Source organism: Solanum pennellii, chromosome 4, assembly GCF_001406875.1.
Source record: "Solanum pennellii chromosome 4, SPENNV200".
NCBI classification, from domain to species: domain Eukaryota; kingdom Viridiplantae; phylum Streptophyta; class Magnoliopsida; order Solanales; family Solanaceae; genus Solanum; species Solanum pennellii.
In genome coordinates, this window is record NC_028640.1 from 6,339,334 (window position 1) to 6,356,876 (window position 17,543).

The 17,543-nt window shown below is 27.5% G+C and overlaps 1 protein-coding gene and 2 long non-coding RNA genes across 3 annotated transcripts; 1 reads left to right on the forward strand and 2 right to left on the reverse strand.

The window, feature by feature from the left end:
- Positions 1-2,807: 2,807 nt before the first annotated feature.
- On the reverse strand, positions 2,808-4,995 carry LOC107016321. The gene is made up of 3 exons (XR_001456449.2): positions 4,860-4,995; positions 3,678-3,736; positions 2,808-3,120 (listed from the first exon to the last, which is right to left on the reverse strand). It is a non-coding gene; the product is annotated as an uncharacterized LOC107016321 (long non-coding RNA).
- On the forward strand, positions 3,743-5,356 carry LOC114076775. The gene is made up of 2 exons (XR_003577800.1): positions 3,743-4,309; positions 4,759-5,356. It is a non-coding gene; the product is annotated as an uncharacterized LOC114076775 (long non-coding RNA).
- Positions 5,357-12,752: 7,396 nt separating this feature from the next.
- On the reverse strand, positions 12,753-14,421 carry LOC107018378. The gene has a single exon (XM_015218843.2). It carries the CDS (start codon positions 14,327-14,329, stop codon positions 12,935-12,937), a length of 1,395 nt encoding a protein of 464 aa, XP_015074329.1. The 5' UTR covers positions 14,330-14,421; the 3' UTR covers positions 12,753-12,934.
- Between the last annotated feature and the right edge of the window lie 3,122 nt (positions 14,422-17,543).

The window sequence follows — 17,543 nt, forward strand, 5'->3', positions numbered from 1 at the left end:
GTTGGGGGGGGGGCTGGCCGATGGGGGGAAGGTCAAGGATCATGTGAAAAAATAAAAATTTTGAAATTGAAAATATTTTTTTCATATTAATATTTTTCCCAAAAAAAAAATAATTTGAAATTGGAGGAGAGTTTTGGAAAATGTTTTCCTTAATTTTTGAAGGAAAGTCATTTTCATTAATTTTGAGGAAAATGAGTTGATTTGGAAAACATTTTCCAAAACTTTTGTCCCAACCAAACATGAGAAAATTGGAAAACATTTTCCAAAAAATATTTTCCTTCATACCAAACACACCCTTAAATTAATCAAATTTTAATATAAATATCATACACAAGAAAAAAAAGGAAAGAAAAGAACTCTTTACCTAACAATTATGTTTGTGATAACATCCATTTAAGGTTCTGGCCCATGGATTACATCATTATTATATTTTTGTGCTTTTATACTTTGTTCTTATCTCAAATTATATACTAATTTCTTATCACTTATCCACAACAGCTATCATTTTTTGAATTATTATTTTAAAATGCAAACTAACTTGCACAACTAAATCATTGTGATAAGAAATTAGTATATAATTGATACATTGTGTTATAAGTGTATTAAAATGTGCGATAAATATATTATTCATCAATAAAATTTGTAATTGTGAATAATAAAAAGTTTTTTGTAATATGTATTAAAACTGTATTATAAATGTATTAAAAGTAATTAAAAAAAAATTCCTATAAATATATTTTAAATACAGTATGTTTATGTAAGTTTCCCCAATAATGTCATATTCACTATTCAATAAGGTTAGGAGAAGATAATGTGTGTATGAAGTTTTCTTCTTATTTATATAGATTGAGAGGATATTTTCAATAGATCATCAGATTAATTACGAAATATCAAAATCAAGTAGAAAAGAAAATACAACAACCAAAAGTCCGGCAAAAAACAATAGTAATAAGCCAATATTTGATATGCATGACATCTGTTTAAATTTATAGTTCATTTTACTTGACGATAATTAATTAATATATATTTTACTTTATTAAATCATATAATAATAAAAAATTACATTAATTTGATATAAACACCCAGTACAAATAAATTTTTCCATAATACGACAACTAAAAGTATGAAATATGATGATACATAAGAGAGTAAAAATAAAAATATTGATAAATAAAACTAAATAACGCTCGATTATTTACTAATTGTCCACCTTAATCATTAACTTCTATATCCTCTAATTTAGAAATTAAAAATTATTAACTCTAACGGGGCATAAAGTATTATTTTTATTTAAAAATTTTCACTACAATTAAAAAATTGTACACGTTCTTTTCTATAAGTTGTCCAGCACAAAGGCCAAAAATTGTTTCATATGAGATGGCAACACAAATTTAGTTTAATTTATTTTTGTGATTGCTCTTGTGTGTCCACGTAGGCTAAATTTAATATAAAATAAAATCTCCAGAAATTTCATCAATTATTTACTTTAAGGTAGGCCAGATATTAAATTATGTAGCTTTTGTATGATTGATATTCAAATATTATAGAAAAATATTGAGAAAATTTATAAACTGAGAGTAGTAGTATAGTACTAGTAGAAAACTCATTCCTAAACCATCATATAGCTGCGATAAAAATGACCGTTAGCGACATTAAATTCTTAATTGTCTCTAAATATGTATTTTTAGTGGCAATTGTCAGTCTTTGTATATGTTTCTAAATTCTTTAGCGACATTAGTTCTAATGACACTTAATTAATGCTGGTAAAGATTTTAGCACTTTTTATTAATGTCAATATTTAATGCCGCTAAAAGTTATTTTTATTATAGTGTAGGTAGGTATAATATCGTGGAATGATAATTAATAATTTTTCATTTTTAATTAAAAATTTTATAATTATATTTCGTAAAAAGCAGTTTGATTATTTTCATAGTGAAATTTTCTCACCTAGATGAAAAGCAAAAAGAGCCTATGAGCTTCATAGAATACTCACAAATATACACATTTTTTTTAATATATTTAATAATAAAAAGCATATTCAAAATTCAATATTAATAAAATCAATCTTCATCTTTTTTATAATATTAAACTCATTCTTCTAATAAAATTAGCGGATTTAAAATTTTAATACTAACAAAATTTCATTATTTTTTTATTCAATTGGTTTTAATGTGTCATTATCAGCTAGGTCTATTTAAATATTAAAACCTTGTGCCTTGTGGTTGCAATGAATTTGGAGTTTTGTTCATTATTCGGATAATTGTTCATACTCCAATTTCATAAAAGAAATTCTCATATATAGTTATACATATTCTTCATGTGCAAACAAATTATATATATTGGAGGATCAAAGATTCCTATTTATTTAATTCTTTTGGAAGCTTATCCTTTTCCATCATCACTCACACCAAAACACATTTTATTTTATTTTTAATGTAAAAGAAATAAAAAAATTATCCACCAAAATGCACAAATAAAATGGAATTATGAATGGGTAGGTAAATTGTCTCATGTGCTTATACTTGGCCATGGTTAACATTTTTTTTTATAATAGAAAGGTGATGTTTGAATTTCGTAGCTCAAACATATATAATATATGGGAAATATATTGGGATAAATGCATAAAATATAAATGGTCGTTTGGAAATATTTGAAGAAAGATTTATTATCTGTTCACTTTTAATTGTCATACTGTCACGGTCCAAATCGTCGTGATTGACACTCATACTAACCCTCCGGTGGGAGAACCATTATTACAACTAGTCTAACAAATCTTACGAAAATTAAAAAATTTAAAGATACAGAAGTAGGTTTAAATGCGGAAACAAACTGGAGTTCCCATAATCTCCGAAAGTTTAACAAACCATTACTAAACATTTGCAGAAACAAGGTCTAGAACCTGAAAGTCAATGTACAAAACTCTAAAGTTCAACAAGTCTACGGAGAGGGCACAACCCCAAAATGAAACAAACGAATATCTAAAGTACTAATCTAAGTCAGCAAAAAATGGGCTAAGTAAAAGGAGAACTAATAGCAGCTTGGAAGAATTGGATCACCCTTAAATTCGGTCTTGATCACTGATCTTTAGATTAGGTCTATCAGTAGCTGTCTGAAGATACCCTGTACTCAACAAAGAACGAGCAGGTGCAGTATCAGTACACAATCACGATATAATGGTAGGATCACGTGCTATTCCAGTAAGAGAAACATATATAGACAGTCACAACATAGTAAACATGACATGTACTGAACATATATACACATTGCTTATCATTTCAGGAGCAATGTACAATTATCTATTCTCAATAACAAGTAAATAGGACAATTCAGTGGTCCTCTCATGTAATCATACCCAAACTGTTAGTGTGTCGGAAAGTGACACCCGATTCCAAATTAGTGTGTCAAAACGTGAAACTTGCTCCAATATAAGTGTCAAAGCGTGTCACCCGATCTCAATTAGTGTCTCTAAACGTGACATCCAATCCATTCAACACAACCATAATCATAATTACACTCATATGTACATACTTATAACAAAGTGTTGAATCATGGCATACATTTGTTCATTCTTACTCATTTCATTAGGTTTGATCAACGAGGCGTCATTCACATACATACATGCATTACAATGATACAAACATACATCACGCAAAACATGAAATCAAACTATCACCTACCTCGAAACCAAGCTTGAATCCTCTTACGACACTTGAAATTCTTTGTGTTTGTTTTAGGTCTACAAACAATATATACGCAAGAATCAATAATTAAAGGTCTAATTATTCAGATTATAGCAAATGCAATAACCCAAGATCAACCCATGATTTCGATCCCCACTTTAACGTTTTTTCACCATTAACTTCAGATTAAAACCTCTCCAGTAAATAATTACCCACAAATCTAAATTCTATAGATCGAAAAATGGATTAGGGGAATAAATTTTTTAGTTTTAGTGCTAGAAGAGGTGAAAAACCTTTAAGAAATATCTCTAGGTTATCTCTCAGCTCTCAAGAGCAAAACTTGCAGAAAATAATATTTTTGGGATTTAATCTTGACTTAAGTCAAGATTGGCCCGCCGTAGCGTGACCCAACCCGCCTTGGCGGAAATAATTCCGCCCCAGCGCCTCTCACAGAGACAAAAGACAAAAAGGAGTCCCAAACTCCCATTTCACAACACACCTTCAACCCATGATGTTCGAAGACTATATATATATCCTTTCACGCTAAGATCAGTTTCGAAAGTTCCACTCGCCCGAATTTGATTCTGTAAAGCCGTACGGGTTCCTCAACGTCTTAGCTATCTACTCATGTAATCAAATTCATTATTAAATCTCTCATTCATTATCAGATTTTCCTAGACCTCGCATGACTCAGATTTCCTCCGAATCTGGATTAAGCTAGAAATTTTCAAATCACTACTCAAAAGTTTTCTGGCCCAAATTCTTTTCTCATTAGCTTTTCTATAATAACAGGAATAAGTCGTTACATAGTTTTTATTTTAAAGTCAAACGATAATAACATTGACTAAACTTCGCGATATATTTTTTCATCATATTGATATGCCAAAAAATGAAATTTATAGTACTTTTCTTATAGTTTTTTAATATCTTTTTTTTTGTTTAAAATATCGAATTAATGTAACTTAATTTAATTTTAAAAATTAGTCAAATTGACTTTGATGAGTAATTTAATAAGATGAATTTAGACAAGTTTTGAATGTGAACTTTGCAATTAATTGTCTGTGTTTCATATGTGTAGGTGTACAATTTCAAGTGTTAAACATGATTAGTGAGAAAGGCCAACATGAATACTAAAGAAAGAAAAAAAGAACAAAAATGTGCATCTACTAAGCTATATACCCGCACAGTGGTCACACGCTCTGGCTCTTGGTGGTGCGTCCCCGTGATGGGTTTTGAAGTTGCTGCCTCTCCGCGCACTGCGCACGCGCGGCATGGAGGTGTGAAATCATTACAGTAAGGTATTTTTGATAATTCAAAGGGAACCCTATGCTATATGATGTTGTAGCTTGCCCTAGGGCTGATGATCATCGATAAAAAGAGAAGAAAGAGCGACGAAGAGAAGAGAAAGGGGAAGACACGGTACATTACTCGAGTTCAAAATGGAAGTTGCGATTCAAAGTTTGATGGCTATGTTTTCTTTTTCTCTTTTGTTCTTAGTAAACTTATTCTGATCCATGGAGTAAATTTTTAGAGGGTATTTTGACAAACATGTTGTATTGATGAATTTGTTGGGATTTTGGTTTTCATTCTTATGCTTGAACTTGTTATGGGAATTTAAATTAAATTGCAACCTTGTTCATTATTTTATTTATTCGAAAGAGGAATATCTTGGTGAATATTGTTGCATAGTTTTGTTGGATTGAATCAGTATATTTTCTCTAAAGTAATCGAAGGAGCTTATTGTAATTATTGATTAAATCTCAAGGAAAAATAATTGAAGGACGTTACTTTCTTATGAACAATCATTAAAATCTTTTTGCATATTAGAATCACTTAGGTATAATTGGTTTATTCTTTAACTTGAGATTTATTCGAAAGAAATATCTAAGTTTTAAGGATACTCTAATAAGCTATCGAATTCGAGAAAATCAATAGAACTTTAGATGTGATAAATGAATGTAGTCAAATCCCAACTATCATCATGCACTTGTTTAGTCTTGTACCCTATGTTTTAGTATTGATATTAAACTTCATAGTTACCAATTGATTTTATTATCATTTAGTTTATAAAAGTGGTTCATAACCACAATCAACTCTTTTCTTTTGATCACCTGAATAATAGTTAGAAAGATTTAATTGAATCATTATTTGTACCAATCCTCGTGGAAACGATTTTTATACTATACTATCTTTGACTAACGAAGCACTAAATTTATAGTGTGTTTATGCTTTCAAACTTTCGAAAAATGTAACATGACAATTCAAAGTGGACAGAAAGAGTATAAAGAATGAATCCTGCGGTAGCCAAGTTTGAAGTTTGTCATATTGACTAAATTTTAAATAGTTTTTAAAATAGGATATTCTTACAAAAGTATTTTACGACTTATAAAAAATTATATTATTTAAATTTAAATTAATCAAATAAATAAACTTTACCTATCGAATAATAATAAAATAGAGATATGCGGCGGTCATCAAATTATATGTAACAATACAATCAATTAAATATAATAAGGACTTTGGTATTACGTATTAAAATTCTCTAACATGGTAGAAATAATCTTCTTCCCAAAAAATAAGGAATAAAATCAATAATCATCTTTTTATTTTTTATATTTATAATATGCAATGTCATAATCATGTATCAAAATCAATATTAAAAAAATTGATAAGTACGGCATTTGATTTGAAACTTAAATCATAGGGCTTAAACTATAAGCTTATTTTTCTAAATTTGACTGACAAATTCAGATTGATCTGAAATTTATTGGATTCGTTTGAAAAGATTTGATGACCAATATTTATTATGTTCGCCCTTTTGAGTTTTGAAATTTAAATTCATGTATTTATTTTTTTCTTGTGAATTAGTATATGTTGATTTTTCTGAATTTCATCGGCGATTTGAATTAGCCTAAAAATTACTAAATCCACTAAAAACGACTCATTGAACAATACTTATCATGTTCGACGTGACTAACATTGTTTATTTAGTCATTTTCAAGTCATAAAATTCAAAATTATATATTTTATTATTTCTCGTGTGTGTTTATACATATTGATTTCTCTCAACTTAGTTGCCCGACTTTAATTGACGATCAATAAAATCTTTTATAAGATTTATTTAAATTTAAATCTATGACGCGTCCATAATTAGAACCAATATATAATTCAACTTGGACGGCTAATTAGAATTATGTTTTTATATTGTTTTTATTATTTATTTCTTTGAGTGTTTTCATGTGGGGAAAACATATAAAATCTCTACGATTCTCAATTATTTGAAGCAAAGTGGGACATAAATTATTTTTTTGTAGTTTACTATAATAATTTAAAAGAAGATTATTTACTAGCTAGAATTCAATTGATCTTTATACATCCAAAAAGAATAGTGCATTTCAGGAGCGGCTCAAACATATTAGTGGCCTAAGGTAAAAATCAAATGGGATTTTAAACATGAATTAATAATAACATTTACATAATTGATTTCTTCTGATTTTCAATTGATAATATAACAACTTATTTTAAATTATTTTTCATGAGATATAGTACTCCAAATATGTCAAATTTGTCCTAATAATTCCTTCATTTGCATGAAAACTTTACTTTTTCTACAATTAATATTCAATATTTGTTAAAAAATAATAACTTATAACCTATTATTATTAAAAACGAGACCCTTAAATTTTGGGGCCTAAGGCACATGTCTTTTTTTTTAACTCTGTCGAGCCACCCCTGATGCAAATGCAGTTCAGTCCAAGTTGTTAAAAGCTTAATTAATGTAACATCTATATAATCAGAAATCTCGAATTATGATACAATAATTGAGATTTTTTTATCTTTAATTAAATATATCAGATATACGAATTTTTACTTTTTATTTAAGTTCAACTTTGAGTCAATTTCTAAAAAGGGTTGGGAAAATGAATTAAATTTTTTTGATGGCTTGATTATTATTAAATTTTAATTAAAGTCCTTGTAATATTTAATTAAGTGTATTGAATTTTTAAATAATTTAAATATGCACTTTTAATCCCTTGTAATTGTTAATCATTTTACCATTTGATTACCCATACGTGATATAAAGTGTGTATTATTACTCCACATATATAGGAGGGTAATACAACAAATAACAACAACAATAATTTATTGGGCGTAATTTATTGAATAAGGTCTAGAAAACATAAATTATACACAAGTTTTATTCTTACCTTAGAAGGTCGAGAGATTAATTTTTATAGATATCCTCTATTAAAGGTAAAATATTTAAAAAAAAGTCGGAATCTTTTTTTAGCAAAAGTAAAAATTCATAGCAAAATATTATAGAAAGCATGATAAAAGATTTTATAGAAAGGAGCAGAACAAAACAATATGATAATTGATGCATGACAAACCACAAGAGTAATACTATGACAACTAGCTAATATAGAAGAATAAGCGAGATAACTTTCTACTACCTACTAACTTTCTATCCTAATTCAATCTCTTACGATAATATACTTTTTGAACAATACGAAATATTACATATTTCGTACGTAAAGAGACCAAAAATACTCTAGAAAGCATGATAAAGTATTTTGCAAAAAAGGACAGTGACTACACGAAACAATATCATAATTGAAACACAACAAACTACAAAAGTAATACTACTATAACTAGCTAGTCTGAAGGAATGAGCAAGACAACATTTTATCATCTATCAACTTTCTATTCTAATTCGATCTCTTGAGATAATATACTTTTAAAAACAATCCAAATATTACTTATTTCCTAAGTAAAAGAGACCAAAAATACTATTCTCCCAAATAAAATTATGAAGAAAGATATGTTAGGGACCATAATTTGTTCTCTTCTTGCTCAATGTCAACTTCTTTTTTAATCCACTCAAAAAAATCAAAACTTTTTTTGAAAAATCTTTTTTTATCCCAATTTCTGTGGATGATGTCTCACACAACCAATAAATCTTCTTTCTCAATATTCCCACTTGGAATAAAAGTGCCAATAAAAAAATTAAAACAAAATTGGACCCCACCAATTACATGCACACTCTAAAAAGCCAAAAATTATAAAGTGTTAATATTCTCTTTATTTTATTTTATTTTTAGGTATTTATCTTTTATTATCAATTGAGTGTTTGAAATGTGGCACAATTATGACTGTCGGTGGCTATTGGCTATTTCTTATATATATATATATATATATATATCATGAAGCACTCATTAGATTTGGCATCCTAGGCCAACACTATGCAAGAACAAAATAATAATCGAGCAACTAAATATGACAACTAATTTATAACAGGAAAAATCTCTTGAATAATTTGTTTGTATGACTGTTACGTAATGATTCATTGCATTTGATGTCATATTATATTATATTTATAGTATTATTTTGATAAATATATAACACATGGATGGATTGTGTCGTTATTTCTCGTTTCGTAATGACACCAATAGTACAATATAACAAATATCCAAACAAGTTACAAATCGGTGAATAATGAATTCACTTCTTTATTCTTTTTATTAAAATTTAATTTTTTTAATTTGTAGTTGAATTCGAATTCATGATGTGTCATAACCATTGAGATAGATATAATATTTTTAAAATTTAATCTTATATATAATGTGTGTGATTTTTAACGATAAGAATTCAGATGGATCCCTTTAGCTTATCGTCCTAACCTTAACATCAATGTAATAATTAACATTTCACTAAAGTAACATTTTGCAAAGATAAATGATTAATTAGTGCTAAACTAGTGCTAATTACCCAAAAGGTGTTTAACAATATATGATTATCTTTCCTTCACCTTTTGTCATTATAGTTTGACCTAATTAGCAACATATAGCATGATAAGCATCATTTAAATAATATATATGGGATTAATTAAGGATATAGTTAAATTAATGTATTTAAAGTTGACTTGGGTTGTGCAAAGATTTGATCAGTAACAATTAATATTTTAATTTTCTAAAACTTTAAATAAAGTATATTTGAGATGCAATTAATTTAATAGAGTTTGCGTAATCAAGGGATAATTCTTTTGTTAATCTCAATGACATGATAAAAAATTAATAATAACAATTTAGATCATTCGAGGAAAGAGAGATCAGCATAGAGAATAGTGAAATTTAAAATAAAATTATATTTATTTATTTTTCTTATTATTATTTTTTTACGAAAAAAAAATATAAATAAATTATTCTTTTTTAAATTTGTCATTCGTTAATAATTAAAATCGTATTTACCGCTCTCATTATAAAAATAAGTTATGTTGCCCTTGTTTCGTACAATATATGTTTTCATCTTAGATACTTAATCATAATAAATTAATATAATTGTATCCTTTTCTCTTTTTTTAATTTCCTATTTTTCTTAAATAATTAGCTTTAAACACTCATTTTATTTCTCAATTACTAGGGCAATTTGAAAAACAATGAAACGCTGGATTATACTCTTCAAAAAATAATTTTAATTATTTAAATATTTAAAAATCTCATATCGAAAAGGAAAAATGCATAAATACTCCCTAATCTATGCCCGCAATCCTAGAGATACAATTATACTATACTAAAGTTCTATTATCCCCTGAATTTATTTTATAAATAATTTTCTACCCCTTTTCGGCTACGTGATACTAGCTTGGGAAAAAATGTCAACACGCGCTGGATCCATAAGATAGTGTCACGTAGGCCGAAAAGGAGTAGAAATTTTTTTATAAAATAAGTTTAGAAGGATAATAGAACCTTATTATAGTATAAGTGTGTCTCTGAAATTTCGGTCATAGATTATGATAGTTCTTGTACATTTCCCTATTGAAGATAAAGAAATTTCATTTATCCGACTTTGATAGGTTAAAATAAAGTCTTGTTTGTTTAGCTGGATAAAGCTGTAAAAAGGTATGAAAATTAAATTAATCACGTTTACTCCATTATTTTTACCTCTATTATTTTCTCTCTTTTTCTCCTTTAATACATTTTTAGTCAAAAAAGTGTGGAAAGAAAAGGAAATAAAGAGGAAAAAAATAGGTGGAAATGTGTTTACATAACACATGGTTTCAATTAATGTATTTCCCATTTCCCAATCAACAAAGAGCCTTAGCAACCTCACATTCCCTCCGTGACTCTTTTCGTTCTGATTTTCGATTTGATTTGATATAAAATTTAAAAAATTAAAATAAAAATTAAGATTTCAAATTTATTATAAATATTTTCTTAATTGCTAAACTTTGTAATTAGGGGTAAAACAAAAAATTTTAAGTAATTATGTTTAATATAATAAAAAGAAATGAGTATTACGTAAATGTAATCGAGGGAGTAATTATTTTCAATTTATCAAATCTAGTATAAATTTTAGTACTTGATTTTCTAAAATGACAAATATATTTGAAAATGTAAACTTTATGTAAATCATAATCTTACTAGTAGAACGATTTCTAAATATTTTAGGACGTTTTAAAATAAAAAGAGTGATATCATTTAGTAATTTTTTTTATTTTTAAAAAAACATAAGTACTTTTTTTTTAGGTGAAAGGGCAACAATGATTTTTTTGAGTGGCGGGAAACAGTCATAATTAATTAGTTAAATTACTTTTTGTAAATCCATGATCGAATCATGTTAGGGAAAAGGAGTAGTAATTACGGTGTTGATTAATTTTCATGTATTATCATTTAAATGTTAAATACTATGCGTAAATAATATAGTAGAATTCAGAATATTAAGGTTCGAATTTTAAAAATATAAAATACAAACCGATAGAAATGAATCAAGGAGATTGCACATGAAGTCTAAGGCAAATTCCTCAAAGTGAAAATGAAAGAAAGAGCATAAATTCACATGGTGCATATTCTTTTCAAACCCGACGATAGGTTAGAGTGAGTAAAAGTCACACATTAATTGCAGAATGGAGTGATGGTGTTTATTTGGGCTTGAGCAATCATTCTCTCATGAACTAGCTTTTGAGATTGAGTTAGATTCAAGTGTTATATTTTTATATGCTATCAGAGTTAGGTTCATTCTATTATCATACTATACGATTTACCCCTAAAATAGAAAATAATTAATAGTCTTACTAGTATTATAATAAAAATATCATTGCATCATGAATAAAAAATTTTAATTTAGCTAAATAAAATATAATAATATTGAGACATATGACAAAACCATGAAGAGTAATGATAAGTGAAAAAGTAAATTTCGTTACGTACTTATAAAGAAATGTTAACGTAATATATAATTACTTTGATAGTGTTATCAAATATGAAAGATGCGATACTAAAACTTGTTATTTGAGTTTTTCTCAATCTTTTTTAATCTCTATAAATATAATTTATTATGTATCATTCAATTATTCAAGAATTATGAGGGTCAACAATGTTAACTAAAAATTTTAACACATAATTTGTGTAAGATCATCTGTTAGGCAAGCCTCGAGCGTTGAGCGTTGGGCGTGTTTAGAGAGTACAGTCGGACGTTTAAGGCGTAGATCTTACAGAACAAAACCCCACACTTAAATCTCGAAACATTTTGCTAAAGTCCAAAACCTAAAACGAGCCTCGAGAAGAGTTTCAAGGGGAGTTTTTAAAAACTAGTGTTGGATGGTACAAAAAGCCTAAAAGTAGAATTAAAGCTATAGTTAGAGTTCTATAAAATGCTAAATACTTAGACTGTCCCTCATTAAGAATAACAGCAGACTTTCTGCCAAAAATAAGTAATTTATAAATGCCAAAGCATTTAATGGAAGTTAGTTCCCCTCACTAAATTCTGCAATTACTTTGTAGTTTGTACATGTTGGAATAGTTAATTATTATTAATATTTTTGGAAATTTCAGTTAGTAGTTAATTTAGAGAAAGAATTTAACTATTCATTAAGAGCAGTGAACCTGTATATCATCGCTCTATGAGAGTGCTTTCGAAAAGAATTTTAAGTAAAGGACAAAGACACTCGCTTTCAAAGACTCATTTCACTGAAAATTCTGATAACGCCACTAGTAATATCATTTATTTTTTTTCATTTTCTTTTTGCATAGTAAGTTACACGAGAAAAAAAAAAATACAAGTTCAACACTAATATCAAATATTATTTAACAAATTGTATTATGAACAAAATATTACAAAACCCTCTAAAAAAAATACAAAAAATAAAATAAAATATATAAACCTATGATATTTTTTCTTTTTCTTTTTACCACTAACAATCACCGTAAGCTATAGAATCCAAAGGAGAAGAACATAAATACTTCTTAAAAACATAACTAATCCAAATTACTATTCCCACGCCTAACAATAGGAAATTTAGAAGTAGAAAATGAACTCGAACCCGATTTCGAGTTTGAGTTCATTAACCCGGTGAGTGAACTTAGTTCATGAGTTGACTCACTCGATACAATCAAATTCACATTCTTCAACATAAACTCATTCGCAACAAGTTGGTTGAACAATGTTGACTCGGACACCATGTTTCTCTTCTTATGTTGTGTTATAGCTCGAACGATTTCCGTTAACATTGCATTAGCCAATCGTCTCACTCCACGTGCACCACCGAATACAAACCCCGAGTTAACGGGTTTTCTCTCGGAGTTCTTTTTTCGAGTAGGTAATGTGGTTAGTATAACGGACTCCGGACTACGATTCTTGAGTTGGCTTAGTGAATCACCAAGTACGAGATATTCCTTTAGGTCTACTAAAAGGACATGTTTGTAATTTCTCCGTACCCGACCCAATAACATCGGGTAACAGGCCCATCTTCTTAAACTCATTGGAACATGATCCAAGAACCCGGATAACGAATTCTCCGGGTCAAGTTCACCCGCATCGAAACCCACTACCGAACCATAACTCAACCGAGTTAGACTTAACTCGGTTGAGTTACCAAAATCCTCATAAACCCGAATTTTCTTACCCCAAATGGGTTCTCCACTTTCCTTTTCTTTCTTACTCGAAATCACAAACTGGGTCGGGTCAAAAGTTGAATTAACGAATCGGGTCGGGTCAGAACTTGAGTTATTAATGTATTTGTAGTAGCCATTGATGAGCTTCAAAAAGGAGTTGTTCTCTTCAACAATGGCGTGATCCAACGAGCTTGATTTCGATGAAAATAGGAACAATATGTCTGATTTTGAAGTGATTCCGGATCTGTGGAGTAATCTGAGGAACATTTTCAGTTCGATCTCCGTTACGGATTCGATTACATGAGCTACGATTAAGTCATTCATAGCCCTTGTTCCTCTTCGATACAACGAACCCATACCTTGCAATGCAGGTGCGAAAATCAATTTCTCTTGGAAATTAAGAATTGGGGGTTTTCGTTTTTGATTTAACGAATTGTTGGGTTCAAAAGTTGAGAGAGTGAAGAGTAAAAGAGTGATGAAAATCAACAATACACAAATTGAAATTGTGGATTGTGCTTTTGAGATGAGATGAGACGAAGTTGAACGGTTACGAATTGCATTAATCGATTTGAATGAAAACGAAGGCAACAATGAAGAAGAAGAAGATGAAGAAGAAGAATTAGTGAAAGAGAAATTGGGTTTTTTTTGCTCTTCTTCTTCTTCTTCAGGGAAGAATATGAAGAGAAAACCCATTCCCCAATTTTCACTACTATTATTTGTGTTGTTTACTTTAGATTTTGGTGTAAATCCCATACCCATATTATCACTTTCTCTCTCTAGATTTCTCTCTCTCTCTAGAAGTAGCTATCAATCTTTGCACCTCCATGTATAAATATGGAAGTTATGTGAGTGAAGTTTATCTATTGTCTCTTTCTACAAAGGTGTAATTAGTGATGGAAATGAATGTGAGGTACCAAGGGGGACTTGTATGAATAATATAATCGGGTTCAGAATTTGAAGTTTAGAGTTTAAAATTTAAGGTATATAGGTATTTTGATTCAAATTAGATTAAGAATTCAAAGTCGATAAATCTCAATCAAATTTAGATTTTGAAGTATGTAGATTTCTAAATCAATTTCGATAACAGTTGAACTTTAAATTTACAGTTTTTAAGTTTCTAGATTAATTTCGATCAGAATTTGAATCATAATTTAAAATTTATAAGTTAATATATTAAATTTGATAATCAAAATTTGACATCTATTCGATCAAAGTCAAATTAAAATTTAAAATTTTATAAGTTTGTAGATCAATTTCAAGAATAGTCGTAATCATAATTTGGAATAGTTAGGGTTATAGGTTAAATTTCTATCGAAGTTGAATTCAAAATATTTGAAGTTTTTATATATTTATTATTATAGACTAATTTCAATTAACCTATATTCATATTTATAGTTTTTAAATTAATATATTAATATAATAATAATAATTAAATATTTATTGTTACTTAAGTTCAAATAATTCTTACATTTTTTAATGCATGATAAAATTTGAAGTGAAATTTTCAAAGTGATTTAAGTTTATATTATAAATATATATACCCTCGAATTTATGCCTTCCTTTTTAGGGATCAATTAGGTTAATCAAAATTCTTTACCACTATAACACATTCTATAAAGTTTTATATGAGGTAACCAATAAAATTATTTCACATGATATTAAATAGTTTAAATATTTTAAATTCGATTTTTGTCATCTATAATCGATATGTTAAAATTACCTTTTTAACCAAAAACATTTTTCCCCTAGATTATTGCCAAAAATTTCATTTGACTTTTGAAGTGACAATTTTGGACATAAAAGTTTAAAAAACAAAACAATATTCTTATTTCAAAATCAAAATGAACATTTTATTGAAAAAATAATTTGTCAAATTAAAATTTTTAAAAAGGACAATTGTTGTAATAATGAGTAAACGGTGGGGCTACTATAAAAGCGTCGGTGGACAGAAGGGGCAGATTTTAATAAATGAAAAAAATATGTGTATTAAAGTTAATGAGTCCTAAAAATAGAGGGGCCACCCTATAGTTTTTTGTTGACAAATTAAAAATAGTTTTTAATTATTATACATTATTATAGTACTATTTCTACTTCTGCTGCTTTAAATTCTATCAAAAGATTTATATGTTGTTACTGGTCAATTCAATTTATATGACACGAATTTGAAATAGTCCGAATTTTAACGTAAATATTGAATATTAAATAAAAAAAAACTTATGTTTCCATATGTTGTCCTTGTTTTTCAATACTCATTATATGAAAATTATATAATTAGTAGTTAATTTTCAGGTTGAAATTCTGATATTAAAAATAAAAAATTTTTTCTGAAAAAAATATTAAAATTAGGGATTAAATGTTAATTTAATATGTAACATATTCAGATATCGAACTATCCAATAAAGAAAGAAATAAATAAGTTTAAATTAAGAATGGATGTGTACTTCTATATTAAATATCAAAAGAGTCATTAAGAAAATAAAGTAATTGTTAATGCAAATGTCACACTAATAAAAAAATTAAAAAGAAAAACTATCAGTAAACTATGTTCTTAGAAGTAAATTTATTATGATAAAAATAGCTTCTGTGATAATAAATATTTATGTAAATAAAGAGTCTTAAAAAGTTTTTATCAATATTAGTTAATTGACATTACTATAATGTCACTATAAAATTTAGAGACATTTGTAAAGAGTGTTCATTGTCACATAAAAAAATATACTTAGCGACAATTAAGTTATTACTGTTAATTAATTACAACAAAGATTATTTTTAAGGATAATGCTAAATTATCAGAAAATCTGGCCAAAAACTTAAAAAGTCTATAATATTTTATTTTTTCTAAAATAAAATGATCTTTTTTTTCATTTTAATTAAAATGTATTAAAATTAAAAGGATAAAAATAGAGGATAGACTCAAATTAGTCCCTCGTCTTTGGGTTAAGACTCAAAGTGATCCTTAAATTTTCACACGGAGCAGTAATAGTCCCTCATGTTTGCAATATTAGTACACTTTTGGTCCTCTCCTAAAATTTTGCCTATTTTTTAACATTACTTTTTGTCCAAAATTTTATACAAGGAATGTCCAATCGTCTTTTAATATATTTAATAGAAATAATAACTTTATCTGAGAGAAATGATAAGAAAAACACCTTTTTCTGTTCACGAGAAATATTACTGCAGCTAAACTAAGAATATTTTAACATATGAATTTGTAAGAAAAAAAAATTGTACTATTATACGTGAAATTATCGTGATGAACCTCTCGACTTTACCTGCAATACGATTTCTACTAAACACAACAAAGTATTTTTCTTCTCACATTCTTTGATATGGAGTTGTTATTTCTACTAAATATATAAAATGACTATTGAACATCACATACATAGGTTATGGATAAAATCAATGCAAAAAAATACGTAAAATTTTGGAGGAGGACAAAAAATATACCAATGTTACAAATAAGAGAGATTATTAGTGCTCTATGTGAAAACTCAAGGATCACTTTGAGCCTTAGCCCAAAGAAGAGGGACTATTTGATTCTTTCCTCAATAAAACTACTAAAAAAAATAAATAATATAAAATATATTATTTTACTATTCTGGTCAAATTTTCTGATCAAATTTCCCCCCTATTTTTAATATAATAAAATAATTTTACAACAGATGATCAAAGAAACAATAAATGAATCATCTAAAAGTTTAGATTTTCAAGAACATTTAATTTACACATCAAATTGTTGTTCCCTTATATTTAAATAAATAGAAGAAATGTTAATAACTAGAGAATTATTTTAAGTATTTCTTCTATCAAACATTACAATTACACTTCTATCTAATTGAGGATCTAATAAAAAACAATATCTATATTACTATAAAAATAAAAATAAAATTTTACATACGATCGCGAAATTATACCTAATATATTATTGATCCACCATGTATGTGAGAGTCAAACTGAACCTCCCATTATAGTG

Coding starts and splice junctions, on each gene's coding strand:
- LOC107018378 (XM_015218843.2), bottom strand. CDS start 14,329: ATGGGTATGGGATTTACACCAAAATCTAAAGTAAACAACACAAATAAT.